This window comes from Notolepis coatsorum (assembly GCF_963971535.1).
Source record: "Notolepis coatsorum genome assembly, chromosome: 15".
NCBI lineage: Eukaryota > Metazoa > Chordata > Actinopteri > Aulopiformes > Paralepididae > Notolepis > Notolepis coatsorum.
This window is the reverse complement of record NC_140179.1, coordinates 35,360,150-35,387,003: the sequence shown is the minus strand read 5'-3', so window position 1 is coordinate 35,387,003 and position 26,854 is coordinate 35,360,150. Positions and strand designations below refer to the sequence as shown.

Below are 26,854 nucleotides of genomic sequence, written 5' to 3'. Positions count from 1 at the left end.
CAATCGACAACGTCACTGGTAAGACGGAAAAATGCCTTGGGGTCCAAATTTCTGAATTGACCCTTTAAGCCAAAAAACAAAACATCTGGTAGCAGATTGCTGGCCCCATCTGGTGGTTGGATTTGTAATTGCAACGCAAGAGTCTTGTGACTTATAATTAGAATCTTCTTATTTGCCAAGTGCATTTTTGCATATATCAAGAATTTGTCCTCTGCATTTAACCCATCCGAGCAGTGGGCAGCCACATGCCCAGGGACCAACTCCAGTTCTAATGCCAGTGCCTTGCTCAAGGACAAGGAGTATATATTTGCAACAATTATTGTACAATACAAGATGGGAACAGATGATGAACATTAGATTAAAGGAATTAATTGTTTTGCCTTCAAAGCGATTTTATAACATAATTATGAATATATATTTCATACTGTATCATCTGTACTTGTGCTCTCTCGCTCTTTATTTTTAACTAAACTAAGTTTTATGAACTGTCTGAAGTTGACCCCGGTCCCCATCACCTCCTAATAGACAGTCTCCTCCCCACCGCATGTATATATTCCCTCCCCGCCGTATGTATATTTCTCTCCCACCCACCCACCCCCTCCTAATGTACAGTCCCCTCCCCATCATATGTATATACTCTGTCAGGATCTAGGGGTAACAGTACTGTATATTTGAATACCGTTTATGTCACAAATGTATCAGTACTAAATACCTATATGTCCCTATGCCATAAATGTCATGTATGTTGTGTATGTCATAAATGTCTATATGAATTGAAAATGGGGGACGCTGATGGAAACACGACAAACGTCTTTCTCAGGTCTGCATCCCCTTAACAATTGTATGTATTGAGCCGTACTGTATTGTACCCATTCTGCAATCTGTTAAATAAAGTTTTCATTCATTCACCCCCCCCCCCCCCCTTAACTGGGCGACATTGAACAATAAAAAATATTTACAACAGTATTACATAACGGTAATAGAATACATGACTTTGCTTCTTTTATGAACTTTTTCATCTCTATCAGCCTGTAGATGATTACTGTACAAGCAGGGCCGGACTGGGGAAATAATTCAGGTCGGGAAATATAGTGCGAAATATAGTCTCAGTCAGGCCACTTTTTAAACGGGGGTCTGGGGGTCCCCCACCAGGAAATGTTTTGTTACAAAGACTTAATTTCCTGCATTCTGGTGCAGGAATTTTTGAATTTTTACCCTTTAAATCAAAGGTTAACCTTCTGTAGTGTGGTAGTGAAAGGGTTAACCTTCTGTAGTGTGGTAGTGAAAGCATTAACCCTTTGTAGTGTGGTAGTGAAAGGTTAACATTCTGTTGTGTGGTAGGGAAAGCGTAAACCATTTGTAGTGTGGTAGTGAAAGGGTTAAACTAACCATAACCCTAACTTTCTATCTAAACCGTTAAAACGAATAATCACAGTGGAGATGGTAGTGGACTTCAGGCGGAAGGCAGCCCCCCCCCCCCCCCCCCCCACCCGATCATTCTGGGAGGCACCCCGGTGGCCTCTGTGGAGTCCTGCCGCTGCATGACACTCTCCAGGGACCTGAAATGGGAGCTGAACACCATCGCTCTCAACAAAAAGGCCCGGAAGAGGATGTTCTTCCTACGTCAGCTGAGGAAGTTCAGGCTGCCGAGGACTATGATGGTCCAGTTTTACACCGCCATCATCCAGTCCATCCTCACCTGGTTCCCTGCAGCCACGGTCAGGGACAAGGCCAAGCTGCAGCGGGTGATACGATCAGCGGAGAGGGTGATCGGCTGCCCCCTTCCCTCCCTCGAATCCCTACATTCCACCAGGGCCTTGAGGAGGGCGAGGAAGATCATGGCAGACCCCGCCCACCCGGGTCACGGCCTCTTCATCATGCTCCCCGGCGGCAGGCGGCTACGGCTGCCCAAGACATTAAAGTCCCGCCATAGACTCAGCTTCTTCCCCTCAGCAGCTCGCCTGGTAAATGAGTCAGATGTCCCCCTGCTCCCCTTCCTCCCCGGCGAGCTGCTAGGGCTGGACCTCTGGACTTGAACTGTGCTGCACTGTATCCATGTCCCCAACCACTGCACTTTACTGTCTTATTGTTGTCTCACTGTTCTGTCCTGTTTTGCACTCATTTATTTATTATTATGTTTATTCCTATTTGTGAAAAAAATCATGCACTGTAATGTCGAATCACGTTCCATTTGTACCTGTACAATATGGTGAATAAAGTAATCTGAATCTTAAGTATTGCTGTTTGTGTCAGGGTGGGTGGGTGGCAAAGTCTAGTGGTGAGAGCACTCACCCACAACCACACTCATTGTTAGTTTGCTGTTAATAATAATAATAATAATAATTTCTTAAATTTATATAGCGCCTTTCATGAAAACCAAGACGCTTAACAGAGGAGGGGGGCAAACTAAGGGGAAACTGTTAGCCACGCTGTTTGGTTTACAGAATGTCCCCGGAGTTTTTCCTGTGGAAAGAATCAGAAAGGTCTTTATTGCCAATAGGCCATAAGGTGAAGCCTGAGAAGTGGCTAGAAAATGATTCTCGTTCCAACCTCTGGGGACTATGCCATTTTCACTCTGGGTGAAAGATCTATTGGTGTAGATTTAGGAATAAAAAGTTCTCCATTTAGAATCCACCCGGTTTTGCGCAATTATAATTTTAAAGTCGGGACTAGATCTTTCCTCGCGAACGGATACTTGGTCATCGCAGTTATATTTGGTGTAATTGGTGCGAGTTCTGTCACGTGTATTGCGCTCGACCAATAGCAGCCTCTGTGTTACCAGGATACGGCTGTCGGACAACAACAAATATGACATCCACGGAGTAACGTTACATCTCGACGAGTACAGAAGAGGACGAAAATGGACAAAAACACCTTCTAAAGTTCACAAAAAGGTTTCTAAACAATGTTATATGCATCTCACGTCCGTTCAGAAAGAGCATGTACAAGATTTTACACAGAAACGGTGGGATAGGGGACTTCCGGTATGGTGAGCAGAGAGTAGGACACGTTTTTCCCTCTCTCCCTCATGTTTTTTTAAATTCTACGTTTTAAGACTCCAAACCCTCATAATTCTTGTTTATATGCAAGTATCGATATAGCTAACTAAATATTTAACTTTGCAAAGATGTCATCCAAGACTCCAAGACCAAAACGGGGCGATGTTCAAAATGAGGAGGAGGCTGACGACGCTGTTAGCAAGGCCTGGCTGGCCACCCTGCTTGAGAGCCACAAAGAAGCGATTACCTCCGAGTTCAGAAAAGCCATTACCACTCTGGAAAATAAACTTGACCAAATGAAAACGGACGTGGCCGACAATGGACAGCGGGTCAAGTCCCTGGAGGAGAATGCGGATTCTGTAAGCGAAAGAATTGCGTCGCTAGAGGCTACATGTGCAGATCTGAGGGCTAGCCAGGCTATGCTAAGGGCTAAGGCAGAGGATCTCCAGGCTCTAGGACGACTTAACAACCTTCTGATCGTTGGACTACCAGAGCAGATTGAGGGCCCGAGACCAACACCCTTCTTCGCCACCCTTTTAACCCAAGTTCTTGGGGCAGAGACCCTCCCTAGCCCTCCAGAATTGGACCGCGCACACAGGTCTCTGGCAGCTAAACCGAAGCAGGGTGAAAAGCCTAGGCCTATTATCATCAGGTTCCATAACTATCAAACTAAAGAACTGGTGATCCGGGAGGCCAGAAAGAGAAGAGCGGAGATGCAGTACAACGGTCAACAAATTGCTTTCTACGAGGATTATACCCCGGCTGTGTTGGAACAGCGAGCACCGTACCTCGATGTGATGGCACTACTTTACAAGCGGAGGCTGAGGCCTAGTCTTCACTACCCGGCCAAACTAATGATTACGGAAGAGAGCGGGGACAGGCTACACTTCATGTCTGTTGGGGATGCCGAAGCGTACCTCAAGGCCAAGCTAGCCTAGCGTGGACGGCTACCCAGCGAGTACCCAGCGGTAAGCTAACCTGACGCCGGGAGCAATGAACAATGAATGTAGAATGCGAGACTGAATTTATAGACATTGGTTGGGCTAAACTGGTCGACCGCGTTAGGCCTGACACTGAGACCTCATGGGGAGAGGCTATTGACATTAAGCGGACATTAACTGAACTTTATATTTGCCCGTATTTCTAAACTCCTTTTTGTTTTTCTTAATATTCTTTAATAGCCCTTATTTTTACATGTGTCTCTCTCCCATTCAAACTGTAGACGTTCCCTCTGTTTAGAGGCTGCTAGATACATGGAATGGACCTGTTTGACGGGATAATGAAGGTTCTATTTGTATGCTTTAGGAGTATTCATTGCGCAGAGACTGGGCCTGAATTTACTAGGCCATTTACCTAGGCCTAACGGACACTTCGGGGCCAGCTGAAACCAACACCAACAGCTATAGGCATGATTACGACATACTGAGTGTTCGGCTGAACTTGTGGACCTTGGTTATGTTATAGTGCCCAGTCACTATAGATTGGCCACCTATGCCTCAGAAGGGGAATATTGTTATTTCAATCGGAGTGACTCCTTCAAAAGGAACCCTATGCCAACCAGGTTGCTATAGCCATGACCTTGTGAATGATTGCATGCCGTTTTCTTCTGCTCCCTATTTTGTATTTTTTTGTCTTTGCCCCCCCCCCCTTTTTTTTTAGTTTTTATATATGTATATAATCTTCCCCTTTTTTTCTTAACTTAATTTGTCTTTTCTTTTGTATGGATTTATATACATATGACTCTCTATGCAGGGTGAGCATACTCAGGGTGCACATGCTCCTCTTAATATTTGAGGGTCTCAATACAAACAAGCCGGATAGTATCTGTTGAGTAGTGGGGGTTTTGTATGCATGTTTCAGGAAGCACTCAAGGTATTGACTGGGCCAACTCAACTTGCACACGCTTCTTTTTACTGTCTTAAGGTACAGATACTGCCGGATGTAACTAACCACATTACCTCTCTATACATATTTTAGGTACATTGTGGGGTCCCTGAATCGTGTAACCCCTGTAACTGCATATACCTCATGTTTATTACTATGTTACTCTTTAAATGTATGTATATAATTATTATTATTTTTTTAGACAGAAGAAAGGGGGGAAAAGAAGAGAGTGGCACCCCTGTTTCAACTCTGTTTTGGTTTTGCAATCTTTATATCCCTAGTGGGCCTGGTAGTAGGGGCTAAAGACACTCTCCCCGAGCTGTTGTAGGCTGGAGGCGGGCCTTGCCCAGGTCCACTGAATTGTAGGCTGACCTACACACACTGGAACACCTCGGTTTACTTGTTCACTCTCAACTTTCTATGGGTCACACTCCTTATTGGGAGTCATTGGTAGCGCTTTTATGCCCAAGCTCTAATGGATGAGCCTCGAGTTGTGTTGCAAATATCTTTCATTGTTATCCCAATCTTTAATTTTTTAATTTAAGCATCCCTTTTTTGTTTTTGTTTTTATTTCTTATTTCTTTGGCTGTTCGAATGTTCTTTTAACTCAAATTTAAAGGTTTATCCGTAACAGTATTGGAGGCTGTTCGAAATTGACAGGAGAGAGGGGGACAAGGGGAGTGAGGATGGAGTCTCCACCGGAAGGAATGTATCCGAAGAGGTACAGAGGCTGTTGCTATTCCCTTAGGGACCAAGGGATGTACCCCCGGGTGAGTGTTTGTGTGGGTGTATGTGTGTGCATCAACCCCTCCCCCCTTTTCTCTATCCCCCTCTACCTTTCTCCTCTCTTCCAATGTTTTATCTTTTCGACTCAGGTATGTATATACTTAACAGAACATGGCAGTGACGGGCAGGAACATCCGTTTCGTCTCATGGAATGTCAAAGGGATGAACAACTCTATCAAGGCTAACAAGGTACTTAACCATCTACGACACCTCAAGGGTGACCTTTGTTTTTTTACAAGAGACGCACATCTGCACCTCAGATGTCCCCCGCATTAAGAGAGCATGGATGGGACACGTTTTTCATTCTAAATTCTCAGCAAAAGCCAGGGGAGCTGCAATTATTATACATAGGGATGTACCCTTCGAGCCTTCCACCATTTTAACTGATCCTGACGGACGATATGTTATAGTGTCGGGCAAGCTGCAGAACATTCCGGTGGTTTTGGCCTCAATATATGCACCGAATTGGGACAATGATAAATTTGTATCTAATTTATTTTCCTCGATACCTAACCTTAATGATCATCACGTAATTATCGGAGGAGACTTTAACCAGGTCCAAAACATGGAACTGGATAGGTCTTCGGATAGACGTACTACCATCTCCAAAGCGGCGAGCATCCTAAAATTTCATATGGAACAGCTTGGCTTTATAGACCCCTGGAGAGAAGAATTTCCTACCGATAAACTTTTCTCCTTCTTCTCCCATGTCCACCACACGTATTCGAGGATAGACTTCTTTTTACTAGATGAAAAACTACTACATAATGTAGTCCTTACTAAGTACCATAGTATAGTCATTTCCGATCATGCCCCGACATCCGTTGAAATTAACTTCCCCCAGGGTAGAACACCCTCTAAATTTTGGAGATTCAATTCCTACTTATTATCTGAACCTGAATTTAAGGATTTTATTCATGCACAAATAAAAATCTTCTTTGAGATAAACGACACACCTGAAGTTAACAGTGACATGCTCTGGGAGGCCTTTAAGGCATATCTCCGCGGACAGGCCATCTCCTTTACCTCTCATTTTGGGAAGCAGGAACAATCCAAATTAACGGGTATATCAGATGAGATTAAACGATTGGACATCCAGTATTCATCTAAACCAACTCCTGCTCTATATAAGAAACGACTCCAGCTCCAATCACAATATGATTTGCTCTCAACTAGTAAGATCGAGAGACTACTCCTACACACCAAGCAGCGTTTTTTCAAGCAGGGGGATAAGGCCGGAAAATTACTTGCGTACCAAGCACGAGTGGCGAGTGCCTCTAGACTGATTCCCAGGATAAAATCTCAATTAGGTGTCACTACAACAGACCCTACGGAAATTTCAGAATTTTTCTCTGACTACTATTCCAAACTTTACACGTCGGAGTCTTCCCAGCAGGACTGGGATCGCCCAAACCCCCTCAAGTCTCTCAAATACCCTCAGGCGAATAAAGCGGAAGCTGAAGAGTTAGGCACGCCTATAACCATCTCTGAAGTGACTGAGGCAATCAAATCTTTACAAAGTGGCAAATCACCCGGGCCAGATGGCTATACTACAGAATTTTATAAAACCTACTCCGTGTTGGTTGCTCCTTTTCTACTGAGAGTATATAATGACTCCCTTCTAAAGGGCCAAATGCCGCCCACGCTATCAGAGGCGTCACTGTCTCTGTTGCTCAAAAAAGGTAAAGACCCTCTCCTTTGTAGCAGTTACAGACCAATCTCCCTCCTTAATGTGGATTGTAAAATATTGGCTAAGGTCCTGATAGACCCGGATCAGACGGGTTTCATCATGGACAGGCAATCCTTCTTTAACACCAGAAGGCTGTTAAATATCCTTTTCACAACCACGACTGGCGCACCAGAAATGGTACTCTCCCTAGATGCTGAGAAAGCGTTTGACAGAGTGGAATGGAGGTACCTGTTCCATACACTTGAGAAATTCGGTTTGGGCCCGGGTTTTATTTCATGGATAAAACTCCTATACTCGTCCCCGGTGGCCTCGGTTAATGTGAATGGTACCAAGTCGGGCCAGTTTGCGCTTTATCGCGGCACCCGTCAAGGATGCCCGCTTTCTCCCCTGCTCTACGCGCTCGCCGCAGAACCTTTAGCCATATGGCTTCGCAGTGAGGACAGATTTGAGGGGATTGAGAGGTTCGGCCTGGTTCATAAACTCTCATTGTATGCCGACGATCTCCTACTTTATGTCTCCAATCCGTCATCGTCCATCCCTGTTATCCTGGATATTCTAGAACAACATAGGCAGCTCTCTGGATACAAACTTAATCTTCAGAAAAGTGAATATTTACCTGTTAATGCATCTGCGGAACGGCTTCCTCAATCGCTTTTCCCCTTTAAAAGGGCCACGGAAGGATTCACATATCTAGGGATTTTTATGGCCAAATCACAGACAGAGCTCTTCGCAAAAGATTTCCGTCCTCTGCTGGATCGCTTTAAGCTAGATCTGACGAGATGGTCCTCTCTCCCCCTCTCGCTTCTGGGAAGGGTTAACCTGATAAAGATGGTAGTCTTACCCCGATTTCTATACGCTTTTCAGCATATACCAATATTTATTAATAAAGCCTTTTTCACTTCAATTGATCAACTTATAGGTTCATTCCTGTGGGGTAACAAGAGCACGTATTAAGAGGACGATCATGCAACTTCCCAAATCGGAAGGGGGTTTGGCTTTGCCCAATCTTCGCTATTACTATTGGGCATGTAATATAAACAAACTCCTTTACTGGAGGACCAGGAGGGAGGAAGAAGACCAACCCCAATGGGCTCGGATGGAAGTCTCCTCTTCAAAGTACTCACTCTGGTCTGTGGCAACATCCCAACTACCCATTTTGATCCCTATTAAACACGTGGCTCGGAACCAAATTGTGACGGATACTTTGAAAATCTGGAATCAGTTTAGGAAACAATTTGGCCTACACGCTCCGTCGGGGCTAGCTCCAATTTCTCATAATCACCTATTCTTACCGTCTTGTTCTGATCCTGTATTCAGAAGCTGGGCGAACAAAGGTGTACCTCCCATTAATGACCTCTACTCCGGAGGTGTGTTCTCGTCGTTAGCAGAACTATCAAAAAAATTTGGTCTCCCAAATTCCCACCTTTTCCGTTTTTTTCAGATCAGACATTTTGTTCAGAACCAATTCCCACAATTCCCTGGCCGTCCTCCAGACTCTAGGACTGACCCTCTCCTATCGCTCGGTACCGGGCGGAAAGGGCTCGTCTCAATTTTATGATAAAATATTTTGGATGAACCCAACTTGCTTAGCCAAATGGGACGAAGATCTGGGAATTATCATTACAGATGAACAATGGGATCATATATTAGACCTTGTACACACTTCCTCTATATGTGCAAGACACAGTTTGCTGCAGTGTAGGATCCTGCATAGGGTTCACTACACCAATGCGAGGTTAGCAAAGATATACCCGGATAGAACGGATGCGTGTAATAGATGTAAACAATCTCCAGACGATTATATGCACATGTTTTGGACGTGCCCCAAACTCAGAGTTTTGGACTGCAATATTTGATACACTAAGTAGGGTCTTGGGCGTGACGTTAGACCCTGATCCACTCACTGCCTTTTTCGGTATCCCGAATACCCCTTTGTTGTGGCGTTCACTACCCTCCTCGCTAGGAGACTTATTCTCTTTAAATGGATACACCCCTCCCCACCTACTCACAACAGATGGATACATGAGATACTACATTGCGTTAAGCTTGAGCGAATCTGATTCTCCCTAAAGGGCTCCCTTGAAACATTCCATGTGACCTGGCAACCATTTCTGCAACACATCGATACCCTGACTATCAATGAAGAGACTTAGAAAGGATAGAGCTTTACACCTCTAACTGCACTTCCTTATTTTTTATTATTATTTTATTCCTATTTTCTAATTCCCGCCCCCCCCCCCCCCCCCCTCCCTGTCCTGGTATGTATGGGTGTGAATGAGACCCCCGGGGGCTGGGTGGGTAACTGGGGGAGGGAGAGGGGAACGGGAGACGCAGCTGCAGAAGGTCAAACTACCCAAGAATTACCACAATACTATAGACAGGGGTGAGGGAAAGAGTGAATTAATCTCATTGATGACTTTCTTCCACAGCCACAGCCGTGCTAGAGTTTTCTTTGTGTTTTCAGTTCCTTCTTTACTTCTTTTTATCTAAATGTTTGTGCATAATACAGATGGGTCTGATTGATATTATTATTGTTTTTTGTTTTTCTTTCCCAGTAGCATCTATGCTGTATGTTTGGATGTTTTGCAGATGTGTTTTCGACAACCCCGGTGTGGGGGGGGTGGGGTGGGTATGAGGGAGGGGAAGGGGAAATGAAAGGGGAAGAAAAGAAAAAAGATGGAAAATGAATGTTGTTGTCAATTGTAAATGTACAAATTACTTTTCCTGTAATAAAGAAATTTATATAAAAAAAAAAAAAAAAAAACGGCGGGATAGATATAGAAACTGCGTCGAACGGTGGCTTAACCTACCAGGCGAGAACCATACCATTGCGGAGACATACAAACATTGTTTAGAGATAGATTTTGCCAATGTTCCTGGAGATGCTGGTTTTCACACTACTTGTGTTTTATCGACAAAAAGCGCCTGGGTGGATACAGCTGAGAAACGGGCCACGTGTTCTGCAGCTCAAGATGTGGATGCACTATTAACTATTTGATGCTGTGCTGACAGTTTAGCTGTGTTTTTATAGTTTACATAACTAGCATTCTAGTTTTCTTCAGATACTGTATTAATCAAATCAAATTTATTTGTAAGGCCAGACAACACACCTTAATGTCCCCATGGACTGGACACAATGGGGGACCCTGATGTAAACAAGACAAACGGCTTTCTCTGGTCTGCATCCCCTTAACAATTGTGTGTATTGAGCCGTACTGTATTGTACCCATTCTGCAATCTGTTAAATAGTTTTCATTCATTCACGTCTTCTTTAAACAAGTCAAGAAACCTCACAATAAATCAAGAACAAAACAAAAACACCATGAAGTCCAATTTTTTTTTAAACAAATTAATGCAACATTCCCATTTCCCAGACATACCCCACGCGAAGGTAAGGAAAAACTCACTAAAACCTAGCTATAGGAAAAAATACACCACAGGCAATGTGGAGGAGAGAAACCGTTCAAGGGGGGGGTCCCTTCTTAGATGTCGGTGATAGTAGTGTTGCAATAAAACAGGCGAGACAGTTGGTAAGCATGCATTATTATTATTATTATCATTATAAGGCTCTGGACTGGGCGAGTGAGGTTCCCCCAGGCTGCTCACGGGCCTCGCTCTCTTCCTAAAACAATTTTGTAAGTATTTTCTCACTGCATGTTCTCAGGAGGTGAAATCCCCACAGAAGTACCACTGACCATAATACACACGGCGACCATTTTGCTCTTATGTCATGCTCAGGTTGGCATCCAACTACAAACACGTTTAGCAATTATGCCGCAATAATGTGGAACGCCCTATTCACAGCCGTAAAGGAATGTGAATCCCTACCCTCCTTCAAAACCGCTCTCAAAGAGCACCTACGGGTGGCTGCAATTAGAAACTGGCCCCTGTAAATGTCAAAATCCCCCCCCCCCCCTAATGTAGTTTCTTCCCCTTCGGATTGAAATTTTTTTATGATGTTCTCTCTTTCTTACACAGTACCGTATATTTGTTTGTCTTGTATGTCATAAATGTCTTGATGAATTGAAAATGGGGGACCCTTATGTAAACAAGACGGAAATCTTTTTCTGTCCTTCATCCTCTTAGCAGTTGTTTGTATTGAGCTGTACTGTATTGTACCCATTCTGCAATCTGTTCAATCAATAAATCCTTTTCACCCTGTTCCCACGAAGCATGACAGTGTTTGGACTTTATTTTTACTGCATGAAGCACATTCTCAGGGGGCTCATACAGAACCAAGCATTTCACTGTAATGTATGTTATATACATGACAAATAAAACAACTTGAAACTAGATAACATCTTTATAATACATCCACAGGGCTTTTAGAAAGGTGCTAAATAAAAGTATTGCTTTTCCTCCCAATTCTTTTTTAGAATTCATAATTTTAATTTTATTCATCATAACATCTCTAGTGACTGGATGGTATCTATAGCATAAGAAATGCATCCCAAGAGAATTAAAGGACAAACATGATTTACTTCTTCAATCAATGTGTGGATTTTTATTAAGTGTTGAAAAAGGACAGATAAGCAAACTGAGCATGGACCCGTTTCAAGATCCAATAAATTTTCCAATAAAAAAAAAAAAGTCATATAAAACCACATTTCATTGGTCAGCAATATGGCATACATACATTCAACATTCAGTCACAGAAAATGTAAATTTTTTATTTTGAGACTGGTCACTCACCGGAACTGACTGAATTCAGTTTCAGTTTATTTAAAAAGGACAGTACATATTAATCATGTATTATATTATAATATTATATATATTAATTAACCTCTAAAACTGCACATTGTATAGGAGTGTACATAGGATCCAGTGCCATTTATTAACTATATAAACAAACAAAAACATATATGGGTAGCTTGCACACCTACCTACTAACAAACATACAACATAGATACATAAATACAGACAATTAATGCTGCACGATTAATCGATTTTAAATCGAAATCGCGATTTGGAATGATGCAATTATCAAATTGAAAAAAAAAAAACGCAATTCTTAATTTTTTACTCTTTTTAAATTTGTTTAACCAGGAAGTCCCATTGAGATACAAGATCGGTTTGGGAGAGGGAGGTAAGGGGTTTTAGATTGTGTGTTGTGAAGTTTAGACTTCAGAGAGGGAGAGTAAAGTACAGAAAAAAAAGGTACCGTTGGGTACCGGAATCGATTCCCAGGTAAAAAGAAACATTTTCAGGCTCGGTGTCCCGAAAAGACCCACTGCGTAGGCCAGATGCAAGCCGCATTTTACAATAAACCTCTGTGGGGCTGCTTAAATATTTTTTTATTATAAATCGCAAATTTTATCGCAATATCTGTCAGAAAAATCGCAATTAGATTATTTCCCAAAATCGTGCAGCTGGATTCTATTTAGAGATATGATTTGAACAGTTCCTCTTTCAGTGATTTTTTGAAGGTGGTGATGGATTTTGACAGTTCCAGACTCGTCGAGCTCGTTCCAGATCTGCGGGCCCCTGCATGCTATGCTTAGGCTGGCACATTGACATTCACCATTGCAGCGTTTTTATGTAAACAATTCAAAGTGAAATAATTTCAACGCTGGTGTGACCGAGTGGATTTGAACCTGGGACCGCAGGATCCGGACTAACGAGTTGAGGTAAACGGTCATACCCGTTAGCAGGTGCTGGTTGACTGTGACTGACTGCTCAGTAGTTTATACTGGCATAATCTAGCATTCCCACGCTCTATCCAAGACAGCTTTGGTTTTTTAGCAAGACACAAAAGAATGCATTTCCCCCTCCAAACTTACCAATAGAAAAGGGCTAGCTTAAAGGAAAACTCCAACATTTTGGGAAATTAGCTTATTTGCCATCTACCCTGGAGTTAGACAAGAAGATACATACCCTTTTTCTTCTCTGTGCATGCAGTAGGAATAGGAAGACACGCACCGTTAGCCTAGCTTAGCGTCAGTCACTGGAAGTAGGTTCCTCCATTAGCCTAGTTCCAAACGTCTTCCTACTCCTACTGCATGCACAGAGAAGAAAAAGGTATGCATCTTCTTGTCTAACTCCTGGGTTCCCAAAATGTTGGAGTGTTAAGATACATACCTTTTTCTTCTCTGTGCATGCAGTAGGAGTAGGAAGACGTGCACCGTTAGCCTAGCTTAGCGTCAGTCACTGGAAGTAGGTTCCTCCATTAGCCTAGTTTACGCTTACATTTACATTTAGTCATTTAGCTGACGCTTTTATCCAAAGCGACTTACAAGTTCTGTACGACAGGTCATCAGGAAGGGTACAACTCTATCAGCTGAGTAACAATGTTCATCAAAGCGTTGCGTGTTACAGTGTAGGTTAGTTTATTAGGACAAGTGCATGACAGTAAGGTTAGTTAGGGTTAGATTTTTTTTTCTTTTCATTATTTCAGATAGTGGTTGAAGAAGTGCGTCTTTAGTCGATGGCGAAAGATTGGACGGGATTCGGCTGTCCTAACTGGAGTGGGTAGTTCATTCCACCATTGTGGGGCAAGGACTGAGAATAGGCGGCTTCTCTTTGATGACCCTCCCGGAGCTTGGATAGGAGTAGGTCTGAGGCGGCCAGAAGATGCAGAGCGTAGGGGTCTTGAGGGTGTGTAGTTAAGAGACCATTGACCGGAGGTAGGCGGGAGCGGTTACCTTTGCCGCACGGTATGCAAGGCGAGGGCCTTGAAGCGGATACGTGCAGCAATGGGGAGCCAGTGCAGGTCCCTATGAAGTGGGGTGACATGGGCCGACTTCAGTAGATTTGAGATCAGGCGGGCCGCTGCGTTTTGAATGAGTTGAAGAGGCTTGGTGGCAGTGCCGGTCGGCGGTCGGGGTAGTTCCCAACGTCTTCCTACTCCTACTGCATGCACAGAGAAGAAAAAGGTATGTATCTTCTTGTCTAACTCCAGGGTAGATGGCAAATAAGCGAATTTCCCAAAATGTTGGAGTTTTCCTAAGGCTGAGTCACGTGGAACAAATTAATAGCATAAGCAGCATACGTCGCCGTCCCCCCCTATATTTGATATATATCGCTATATCTGCTTACATAATGGTAAATCATGAGTTAAATAATCCAGTGAGTGATGTAAAATGTCGTATCGACCCAAAACACTAACTGGAATTTGAGTGCTTGCTGATACTAATTTAGTTTCTCAACTAGTCTAGCATCAGGAAACCAACTTCCATAGGACTAAAAACACAATGAGATAAAAGGCTTCGTGCTTTCATGTTGCCGGCGCTTCGCTGCTCACGACACACCACGTGTGATAATCTAGAAATCCCATCACCAGAATAAAATTGCAAAAAAGATTTCCAGTTTTTTCCCTTCATTGTTCAACAAACGCTCATTGGGTACAGGAAACACCGGGATACATCCTCCACTCCTTGTGATTACAGAGCTCCTGTGGACGGGCTCGACCTGGGGGTTATCAAATCAAGGACAGACAGGTAAGTGACAATATCAAGTCCACTGCAAGCCTTAGTGCTCAATTAGTGCTTCCCAAAGGTCAGTGAAGTCCACGACCACAACACCAGAGGGAGTTCCACAAATCATGTTCAACCCAGATTATGCCCCGCTACGAGGGCCATTTCATGTATGCACAAGGAGACATAATGATAATCTAGCGTTGATTTCAGGATTAGATAATCAGCCGAAAAATTACAACGTGATAACTGGATTACACTAAAATGCCTTTTCCTCGTCTTTTCCTGGAATTACTCAGAATCACTCAAAGTTCTCAAACTATACTCATATTCAAAACGGTATAAAACGGAAATGTACGAATGAAAAAACAATCCGTTTTTTGCATGTTGACCAAAAGCAACTCACTGACAGTCGACAGCGTTATTAGATCCATAGCTATAATATAAAATATAGTTTTAGGACTCGCAAGTTTGGCATTCTAAAACGATATCCATTGAATAAAGACCTGGCGCTGATGGGGGATCAGCACCCCCTGCTGCTGGCGGTCAATGTGTTAAACAGTACTGTATATTTGTATATCTTGTATGTCTTAAATGTCTGGATGATATATATCTGTATATCTGCATGTTGTGTATGTCATGAATGTCATGAATTGAAAATGGGGACCCTGATGTAAACAAGACAAAAGTATTTTTCTGGTCTGCATCCCCTTAACAATTGTGTGTATTGAGCCATACTGTATTGTACCCCTTCTGCAATCTGTTAATAAAGTTTTCGATCAATCAATTCTGATTTATGGCTCAGATATTGTTTTCTGCTCCTGAACTGACCCGCATGTGCAAATGAACAATAGTTGGGTGATTTTTGTTTGACAAATGTCAATCTAGAGTGACATAAAAGTCGCATTACTGTTCAGACTGAGGTTGCATTGCAAAAAAATAAATCAGACCTGTATCCGATTTAGGACCACATAATGAAAGTGGCCCAAATCAGAATTGAAAAGATCAGATTCCATGTGATTTGTCCTGTTCATACTTTCATGAAAAAAACGGATCTGAGTTCCATATGTGCAAAATAAAAATCTGATTTGGGCCACTATTGCCTCACTCAAAACTGTAAAAATACACAATAAAAAAAACTTGTTTTTTTATACAAGTCGTGGAAAACGATACATACCTGCAGCAAGGCACGCCAGAGACCTACACATGGCCGACATCGTTCTCTGTGGGAAGACAGAAATACACCACAAATGTGTTTAGATATGTGTGCATTGGTGAGTGCATGTGGTGAGTGTGTTTATGTGACTAGATGCATCAGACCGGCAAATCCGGGTACTTTCGCGGACGCTCCTGCCTTTTGGTGGAAACACAGACCGTGTTCCTATTGACCGTCCTTGTATTTTGCCTGTATATAAAAGCTGTCGGCAGAACACTTACATTGTTTGAAACGTTTGTTTTGTTAGTGCATAATGTTAAAGGGGACATGCATTGCTATTCCTTTCACTATTTGGGCAACTTTACACAATTCCTGTGAGTCTATGGAAGACATCTGTCTAGTATTTTTCAAAATAATTCATTGTTTTGTATTTCTAATCAAGTACTCTGAAGCAGAATTTTTCCACTTCAAGATTTCAAGCTGTTTTGGGCTGGGCTCTGCCCATAAGCGCTTTGAGTGACAGTCACCCACAGTCTGCACTGGCAGACCGAGAGAGATAGAGAGATAGAGGAGGGGGATACTAATTAATTTTGCCGTGGGAGGGCATAATCCCACAGGACAATGCATTGGTAACTTGTTTCAAATGACAATATATACCCCTGTGAATATTATTGCACGGATCAGAATACGGGCGGGCGTGGGAGCGTGCGCAACGATATTTTGACAGTGATATGCGAGTGGAGAAGCTCCATCCCCGCACGCACACACATTTACACACACTCCTGCGCGCAGGGCTGGAGGTTGTGTGTAAATGCTTGTGTCCCTCTCTCTCTCTCTCGTTCTCTGCTCTCTCTGTCGGCACCCGCGCACATCAACCCATTTGAGGAAGTAATTCCACTCGCTCTGTTGTTGAGCGAATTGTTGATTGTGGGCGGTGACTACAACCAGTGCCTTACTCACGTCAGCAAAACAGTAAAATCAGAATGGCTTAGTTGAGTGAGGGAGGATCTCGTGAACTCGAGACTAGACTGATGAGTCTAAATGAGAATTAGAGACACAGACCCCATTGATATAAACCCCCATTGCTAGGAAACAATGCTAAAAACTGGAAAAGGCCATTTATAAGACACAGGACCTTTAAGTCAAGCAATTAATTACCAACACTGGCCACCATTGGCCGTTCATGTAATATTAATTATGCTTATGAATCTCCAAACTCAAAGGTAATAACTATTGCTGGGCCTTGATTTTATTTTATTTTATTAGGGATCCCCATTAGCTGGTGCCATAGCAACCAGCTAGTCTTCCTGGGGTCCACACACACACACAAAAAAATACAAAAACAATTATTGCAAAAACAAAATTATTAAAAGTCAGTACACACAATGCATAATGAAACTACTGTAACAATTAAGGCTGCGGTTACACTAGCGCCAGTTTCGTTTTCAGTTTTTCTTTTGATTTGTTGATGAAACAAAACTAACATCAACACAATTGACCACCAAGAGCGGAGTTTAGTCTCACAAAAAGATCACCGATTTTGTTAGCTTACGTGCTAGGGATATGCCATTATAACAGTATAGCATTGTGGCTAACGTTAATGCTAGCAGAATAAATGGATGTAATGTTATTTAACAGATTGCAGAATGGGTACAATACGGCTCAATACAAACAATTGTTAAGGGAATGCAGACTGTTGTAGTTTGGAGTACTGGGTTCCTTATAACAATAACTTGACAACACGTTGGTAGCCGCAGCTACTTGGGACAGCTCTGCTGTAAACACTAGAAATAACCGTGCAGGTCTCCGTATCCGGCTTGCGCAAATTACATGGCACCATTGTCGGCGAGTTTCCAAAACGAAAACACCTTTTGAGCGTTGCCACTAGGAAAACGCGTTTTCCTGCCCAAACGGCGTTTCTTTTGAACTTGGACATGCAAACGTAATCATTCGAAAATAGAACGTTGCTGTTTTAACCCAGTGTAACCATGGCCTAAGATAGCTAAAATTACATTACAGTGTAAAACAAAAACAAAATTACTTTACAGTGTTAAAAACAATTTAAAAACAATTTAAGATTATTTTAAAAAGTGAATCTACTGTAAATGCAGCAGAGGTTTTGAAGCAGGTTATTCCAAAGAGTTAATGCTCTAAAAATAAAAGATCTCCTTAAATCGTTGGTTTTAGGACCTGGCAATTCAAGCTGCCCACTACTGGAACCTCTAGTGTAATGCTCGTGCACAGTAGGGATGGGTACCTTTCACATTTGAAACGATACCGGTACCTGTGAATCGATACCGGTACCCAACGGTACCTTTTTTCGGTACTTTAGTCTCAAGAAATGTAATTTACCTACCTCAGTCGTAAAAAAAAATCCAAACTTCAAATAACTACAATTTCGACAGTTTTCGGCTTGTCATTGCTCCGACTGTTTTTTTTTTTTTTTTGGTTTCTCACTTGATTCGATACTCGGTAGTACCGACGTCTTTCGGTTCGGTACCTCAAAAGTACCGAATTCGGTACCCATCCCTAGTGCACAGTATTACTAAAAACAACCTGATTATGTATAAAAACAGGAGTTTTACTGCTCATGACCAACTTGAACAGCACAAGTATATTAAAGGGGAACTATCTTATAAATGGCCTTTTTCAGTGTTTAGCATTGTTTCCTAGCTATGTGGACTTATATTAATATGATCTATGTCTCTAATTCTCATATTGGCGCATTCTTCTGAGTCATTTGAAAATGTGATGATTTGTGATGTCAGAAAGACACCGCTGCATGTTAATGTCCCAGATGCCGCGACGCGCGACGGCCACACACAGTGGTTTAGGAGCCCAGCCTCAAAACAGCTTAAGATCTTCAGGTAGAAAAATGCTGTTTTTGAGGACTTGATTAGAAATACAAAACAATGAATTAAAAAAAATATATAATTACAGAGGTGTTCCATAAACTCACAGGAATTGTGTAAAAGTGCCCAAATAGTGAAAGAAATAGTAAAATAGTTCCCCTTTAACACTTTGTGAGTGCCAACGACGAGAATTCTCGTTATTTCATGCCAACCGTTCAGTGGCAACGACGAGAAATCTCGTTATTAATCGTAAAAATAAATTTGCGATTTCCATTCATTTTTCATCAATCTAGCCTCACGTTACCACTGGGACTCTCTCTGAGCTCGAACAGGGAAAATACCGCCCCCTATGGTCTCCTGGATGGTAATGCACCATTTGGATTAGACTGAATGAAAACGCATGGGGAAAAGAAAATCCAGAATCCACATTTTACTTGTCAGGCATGTAATCCGAGCCGATTGCAGTCTTTGTGGTCCCTCAGAACAGCGTGGAATATGTGTTCGAGCACCCAGCGTTGGATCAATAAACACGATCGATATTTGGAATGGCGATCAGGAATTGGAATAATCTTTTTGGAGAACATCTGATCTGAGGTAAGGAATCTATTTTACCAGTCTTGGGATAATCAGAGCTTTTTTCACAGATATATCAACGTGTCCCCTATGTGTGTATGTGTGTGTGTGCTGATCAGGAAATAAGATAATCGATTTTTCAGCCCGCTTCTCTAGCGTGCATAAGTACACATATACTATGGTTAATCTAGCGTTTATTTGAAAACTATTCATAAATAGGCAGAAAAATTACAGTTTTTTGTGTATTCCAGTAAAGGGCGATTCCTGCAGAATCACTTTTTTCTGGAAATGTCCAAAAACTAGCGTTTTTCAAAATGGTATAAAACGGAAATGTACTGTACCGATGAAAAAACAATCCGTTTCGACAATGTTGACTGCAAGCAAGTCATTGATAAGCGACGGGCGTATTAGACACATAGCCATAATTTAAGATATAGTTTATGCGTTCGCAAATTTTTTATTTATTTTTTATTATCTTTTTCCCCCTTCCTTTTTCCGATTTTTCTCCCATCCCACTGTTAGTCGTTATGCCAATTCCCAACCCCCTTCCTGGTTGTTGCGCACCCCCCCCCCCCCCCCTACTGTTGGTCCGGGAGGCCGGAGACTATCACATGCTTTCCTCCGACACATGTGCAGCCAGCCGGCAGCCAGCCTGGCAGCGCAGGCTCTCACTGGGAGAGTGTAACGTGTGGAAGGTCACATTACCTCCCTCCAGATCCCTCCCTCGCTGAGCAGGCGCCCGACCGAACTGTAGGAGTCGCTGTCCACAACGCCCAGGACCCACCCACCAGCTTTCCCACCCCTAACACTGCCAATTGTGTTAGTATGAGCGAGCAGCCAAGCTGGTAGCAACACAGAGAGCTGGGCTCGAACCCAGCGTCTCCAGCGTTGGTGGCGAGCGCCTTGCCCACTACACCACCTAGCCGCCCCATCTATTTTCAACGTTAAGCCAAGAGAGGCGGGCATGCATACGGCTCACATTAGACCTTAGTGAGCAGCCCAGTACCAACCGTGCTGCCCTGTTCTGGACCACCTGGAGCTTCCTGAGGTCACCACTGGCAGCAGATGACCACATACATCGCAGAGCAATAGTCAAGATGACATAAAACTAAACTTTGCACTATCTGACATAAAAGGGGACGGGCAACAAAAGAAGCACATTTCCTGGAAATACCAATTGCTCTTCCCATTTTAAAAACAATATAATTAATATGTCTGAGACCAAGACAGAGTGCAATCCAGCATGACTCCAAGGAGTTTAGTACTTTCAACTTGTTGAACTGCCGAATTACACAAGTTTAAATGAAGCTTTGGATTTGTAGATAACCTGTGCCTTGTTCCCAGCACAATACATTTAGTCTTGGAGATATTAAGGACAAGTCTATACATACTACCCAGTCATGCACAACTTTAAGTTCTCTGCTCAAAACTTCATTAAGTACATTGCATGATGGTGCAGCGTAATACAATGTTGAATCATCTGCATAAAGAACTGTTGTAGCACATTTGGTAGCCCAAGATAGGTCATTAGTAAATACAGAGAAGAGCAAAGGTCCTAGGCAACTTCCTTGCAGAACGCCACACTCTAGAGACCTCTGCTACTGGACAGGCTGCCATTTAGATACACCTTCTAGAGGACAAATAACTTAGTATCCACTTTAAAGCAGAAGAGTTAAAACCATAGCATTTAAGTTTCTCAACCAGTAGAGAATGGTCCAGCACATCAAATGCAGCACTAAAATCTAACAGCACAGCTCCCACCAACATAGTTATCTATAGCTTTAAGCCAGTCATCAGTCATCTGTATCAAAGCAGTAGAAGTAGAGTGACCAGCTCTATAGGCATGTTGAGAATCTGTTGCAAGCTTGTTTGAAATAAAATATTTCCCTCATTAAAAGCAGCTTTGGTATCCTTAGGTAAAGGAAACACCTTAGCCTCCTTCCACATATTTGGAAATAGGCCCACATCCAAACATCTATTCATAATATGACATATAGGAGATGCTATGATACCAGCAGTCATTCTCAGCACTTTACTATCCAGGTTATCTAGGCCTGTAGAGAGCGGAGTAACCGCTCCATCTCACTGACTTCAGCCTGATGAAATTCAAATTCACACATTTTGTCTTTCATTATAATATACTTAATACAGTAATTTGTTTTAAGGTTGTTTGAAATATTCATAGCATGCCTTAGATACCCAGTTACCCACATAATAATCATTAAAATTATTTTCAATCTCACCTGGTTTCGTGAGAACAAATCCATTTGATTCCACTAAGGGTGTGCACACAGTTGTCTTTCGACCCATCATTTCATTAAAAACATTCCATATTTGTTTGCTATAATTTCTCGCATCATATAACCTGTTTAAAATAGTCCCTTTTTTTATACCTTGTTTAGTTTTGTCACCTGATTGCGTAAAGCACAGTATTTATGCCTGTCATCAATTGAACCAGAACTACCAGAACCAGAGCCTTGATAGTCTTCAGTGTGATTCATAGTGTGTTTTGTCCTAAAGTTGTAATTTATGAACAAACGGCACCTAACCCCCGTTTATTCCCCCAGTTCCTTTCCTCAAAAAGGGGCATGGTATGACCAAAATAGAGGCGTGGCCATCACAATTCCTGTGATTGACGTGTTTCCGGTCTAATGTATAGGGGAGGTAATTGTCGCTGACTAACCGATTTTCATTCACAAGGTCCCTGATTCGGGTTGATTTAGATTCTATATTCATTCAATTAGGTTTGACGGCACTGGTTTAATCTGTGTTGTCAAAAGATGTAATTTGGTTAATCTTTGTTGTCAAAAGATGTAATTTGGTCAAACTGAGTTTCCGTAGCAGTTCAGGAGAAACACGGAGTGAGGCGACAGAGACACCCGCTGGGCGGGAGGCGTGCTACGAGTAAAATTCAGCAAAGATCTTCATCACATCCACTGGGGGGAAAAAATTACTAAAAGATTTATTGTGGGATTTTAAGGATCGAAAGGGTATCTGCAGGTTTGAACAAGTTACATTTAAGACTTTTTAATGCCACTTAGAGCCAAATGTAATACCAATTTCACGACCATACTAGCAAAAAAAGAAATAAAACACTGACACTGAACTGGTGGCTGCACTTGCTCGCCAATTTGAATTATTGTGAGTTCCATACAAGCTATCGCCAGACGCACCAAGCTCCCGATTGCCGGGCTTCCCCCCCACCCCCACATTTTTTTATTTATTTTTGTATACCTGTGTAAATTAAATTAAGTCTTTTAAATACATTTAAGGCCTTCAATTGAGAATTATGCATTTACCCCACAGATATCCTGATTCGAATTAAACTATTCAACCCCCCAAAAAGGGAGAGATGCTTACCCCAAGTGTGCTGTGTACGTTTCGTGTCCAGTCCTGTCACATGAGTGACCATGCAGGTGTAGACCTCGCCTTTCTCTGGTGTGAAGGGAACAGTCTTGGTGAGGAGGTACTGCCAGCCCGTCTCGCAGGTCGTATCGAAGACCATGTTGGTCTGCACGGCATCACGGCGGATCTCCACGTCGTCTTTCAGGATTTCAATCGTAATGTCAGGCGGCTGGAAGCCACTCACGTGACAGGTCAAGTTGTTCTTCGTCCCATAATAGCTAGGTATACTGCTGTACACCTGCACCATGGGTGGTGCATCTGGAGGGGGGAGGGGGAATTCAGAGGATAGTTTCACTTTCAGCAGGCATGAATTCCGCCTAGACCTAGTAGTAGGAACGTTTGAACAGAACAGAACAAAGTTTATTTTACGGCCTTGTTTACATACAAATCATGGACTTGCAATTTTTTTTATAGAAAATCACAAATTTACATTTTCAAGGCTAGCTCACACCTCACACTATGAATTGAAAATGGGGGACCCTGATGTAAACAAGACAAACGTCTTTCTCTGGTCTGCATCCCCTTAACAATTGTGTGTATTGAGCCGTACTGTATTGTACCCATTCTGCAATCTGTTAAATAAAGTTTTCATTCATTCACACACATAATCCAAAGTCATGATATAAACACACCACAAGTACCATGGTAGTTTTATGCTATTTTGTTTTACCATAGTATCGGCCATTGTACAGTATATACATAATTTACCATGGTACACATTGGTACTACAGACACGGTAAAAGTCGTGTTTTACCATGGTACCAGATTGACAAGCTAAAAGCAATTGGTTTTGAATTTTGATAGTCTATCAGTGAGCTGGATGCAATCCTACCTTGAGGGGAGGGAACAGATGGTGGAGGTAAACGGTACCCTATCCCCCCCCCTCACAGTGAGCTGTGGTGTTCCACAAGGAAGCATACTAGGACCGCTACTGTTCCTAATTTATGCAAATGACATGTCGTCAGCTTGTGACTGCAACTTGTTCCTGTTTGCGGACGACTCAGCCCTGCTGGTCTCTGACAAGAACAAGTTACAGGTTGAAAAAACCCTCAGCTCGGAACTAGGCAGAATCTGCATATGGCTCGCTGATAACAAACTATCATTACACATGGGCAAAACAGAGTCCATTCTCTTCGGTTCAAATAACAAACTCAGCAAGACCGACGGCTTCTCAGTTACAGTGGGTGACAATATTGTCACAAGGAAAGATGAAATTACCTACCTGGGTTCCATCCTAGAGGCTAATCTCTCCTGTGATAAAATGGCATCCAATGTAATAAAAAAAGTCAACCAACGAACTCGATTCTTGTACCGGATCTCCTCTCTGGTAAACAAGAATACCCTGAAGACTCTGGCAGGAGCACTCATTCAGGGGTACTACGACTATGCTTGCACCTCATGGTACCAAAGCACCTCAAAGGCGCTAAAAACAAAATTACAAACATCTCAAAACAAACTGGTCAGACTACTGCTTGACCTTACTCCTAGAACCCACCTCACCCCTGCCCACTTTGACAACCTAGGATGGCTTAGAGTAGACGACAGAGTACAGCAACTTGCAATGGGCCTGGTCTACAAGATACACTACACGACCAAGGTACCCATGTACATGTCAAAATACTTCCCAAAGGTCAGTGAATACCACGATCACAACACCAGAGGGAGCTCCACAAATCATGTTAAACCCAGATTCGGCTCAAATAAGGGACTAAACACGTTTCGCAATTATGCCACATCAATGTGGAACGCCCTACCCAAAGCTGTAAAGGAATGTGGATCACTACCCACTTTCAAAACCTCTCTCAAGGGACACCTACGGGAGACTGCAATTCAACACTGGCCCCTGTAAATATCCTAACCCAACCCCCTCCAATGTACAGTCATTTACCTAGTATGGTTGTCAATAGTCCAATGTACAATTGTTTGTTTGTACAGTGTCTCCCCCCCCCCCTCAATGTACAGTTTTACTTGTTTATACAGTGTGCCCCCCCCCCAACCACCTCCAATGTAAATTACCCAGTATGGTTGTCAATATCCCAATGTACCCAACCCCCCCCCACCCAACCTCCTCCAATGTACAGTTTCTACGTCAAATGTATATACTCCCTTTTCTTGACTCCTTCTGTATCACAAACAGTACTGTATTTGCAAATCTGGTATGTCATAAATGTATAGATGTAGCAGTACTGACTATCTGTATGTCATGTATGTCATATATGTCCTGATGAATTGAAAATGGGGGACCCTGATGTAAACAAGACGAAAGTCTTTCTCTGGTCTGCATCCCCTTAACAATTGTGTGTATTGAGCTGTACTGTATTGTACCCATTCTGCAATCTGTTAATAAAGTTTTCAATCAATCAATCAATCAACCACATTTGGACTTCAACGGATTAAAATCATGATATATATACATAGGTTAATTGAATGTCGTTTTTAGAATTTGAATTAATCCCAAAACTGGCCTGAAAAACAATTGGAATGAGGCGAGATCATTGCGTTGTTTCTCTAATCAGCGTTTATGCTATAGGCCAAATAAAATAGTACACGCACTTACATTTTTTGGCCGTGCTTATCGACGCAAGGACGCAAACCAAAACAATTATGCAGGCAAGCGTCTTCATTCTTTCAAAGAAACGTAAATGAGTGAAAATTCAATAGGAGGCTCACTGAGAATTAAACCGACGACTAACAATAAAGTAAATAGGAAGTGGCTTCACAACAACAAGACACACAGACACAGTAGAAAAGACACACATCGTATCGTCTCGTAGTCACTTTTCGAGTATGACCCTTCAGAACTCCACACATGCGCAGATTGCCCACGGAGTCTTCTTCTTCTTTAATAATTTAATGGCAGATCGCGACCACAAAAGGCGCATACCGCCACCTACTGTACAATCCATTTGACAATGTCTTCTTCTTCTTCTTCTTCTTCTTTGGAATTAATGTCGGGTCGCAATCACAAAAAAGGCGCATACCGCCACCTACTGTACATGATTGATTGATTGATTGAAAACTTTATTAACAGATTGGAAAATGGATACAATACAGTACAGCTCAATACATGTTAAGGGGATGCAGACCAGAGAAAGACTTTCGTCTTGTTTACATCAGGGCCATCCTAGAGGCTAATCTTTCCTGTGACAAAATGGCATCCAATGTAATAAAAAAAGTCAACCAACGAACGCGATTCTTGTACCGGATCTCCTCTCTGGTAAACAAGAATACCCTGAAGACTCTAGCAGGAGCACTCATTCAAGGGTACTACGACTATGCTTGCACCTCATGGTACCAAAGCACCTCAAAGGCACTAAAAAACAAATTACAAACATCTCAAAACAAGCTAGTCAGACTACTACTTGACCTGACTCCTAGAACCCACCTCACCCCTGCCCACTTTGACAACCTAGGATGGCTTAGAGTAGACGACAGAGTACAGCAACTTGCAATGGGCCTGGTCTACAAGATACACTACGCGACCAAGGTACCCATGTACATGTCAAAATACTTCCCAAAGGTCAGTGAATACCACGATCACAACACCAGAGGGAGCTCCACAAATCATGTAAAACCCAGATTTGGCTCAAACAAGGGACTAAACACGTTTCGCAATTATGCCACATCAATGTGGAACGCCCTGCCTAAAGCTGTAAAGGAATGTGAATCACTACCCACCTTCAAAAACACTCTCAAAAAACTTTGTACAACTGTACAAGCAAAACCGTACATTGGAATATTGACAAAACCATACTTGGTCATTTACTGTACATTGGAGGGGGTTGGGTTAGGACATTTACAGGGGCCAGTTTAGAATTGCAGTCTCCCGTAGGTGTTCTTTGAGAGTGGTTTTGAAAGTGGGTAGTGATTCACATTCCTTTACAGCTTTGGGTAGGGAGTTGCACATTGCATAATTGCGAAACGTGTTTAGTCCCTTGTTTGAGCCGAATCTGGGTTTAACATGATTTGTGGAGCTCCCTCTAATGTTGTGATCGTGGTATTCACTGACCTTTGGGAAGTATTTTGACATGTACATGGGTACCTTGGTTGTGTAGTGTATCTTGTAGACCAGGCCCATTGCAAGTTGCTGTACTCTG

General features: G+C 42.5%; 1 protein-coding gene across 2 annotated transcripts; it reads right to left on the bottom strand.

The window, feature by feature from the left end:
* Nucleotides 1–11,843: 11,843 nt before the first annotated feature.
* On the bottom strand, nucleotides 11,844–25,528 carry LOC311241562 (beta-2-microglobulin-like). Of its 2 annotated transcripts, XR_014620554.1 has the most exons (5): nucleotides 25,315–25,528; nucleotides 22,713–23,015; nucleotides 15,949–15,994; nucleotides 13,489–14,766; nucleotides 11,844–13,345 (listed from the first exon to the last, which is right to left on the bottom strand). XR_014620554.1 is itself a non-coding variant. In XM_084330421.1 (4 exons), the coding sequence occupies exons 1-3, from the start codon at nucleotides 25,379–25,381 to the stop codon at nucleotides 15,972–15,974; spliced, it is 393 nt and encodes a 130-aa protein (XP_084186547.1). In that variant the 5' UTR covers nucleotides 25,382–25,528; the 3' UTR covers nucleotides 13,359–14,766; nucleotides 15,949–15,971. The 2 variants fall into 2 exon arrangements, 1 of the variants encoding a protein (XP_084186547.1); XM_084330421.1 differs by lacking the exon at nucleotides 11,844–13,345 and having other exon boundaries at nucleotides 13,359–14,766.
* Between the last annotated feature and the right edge of the window lie 1,326 nt (nucleotides 25,529–26,854).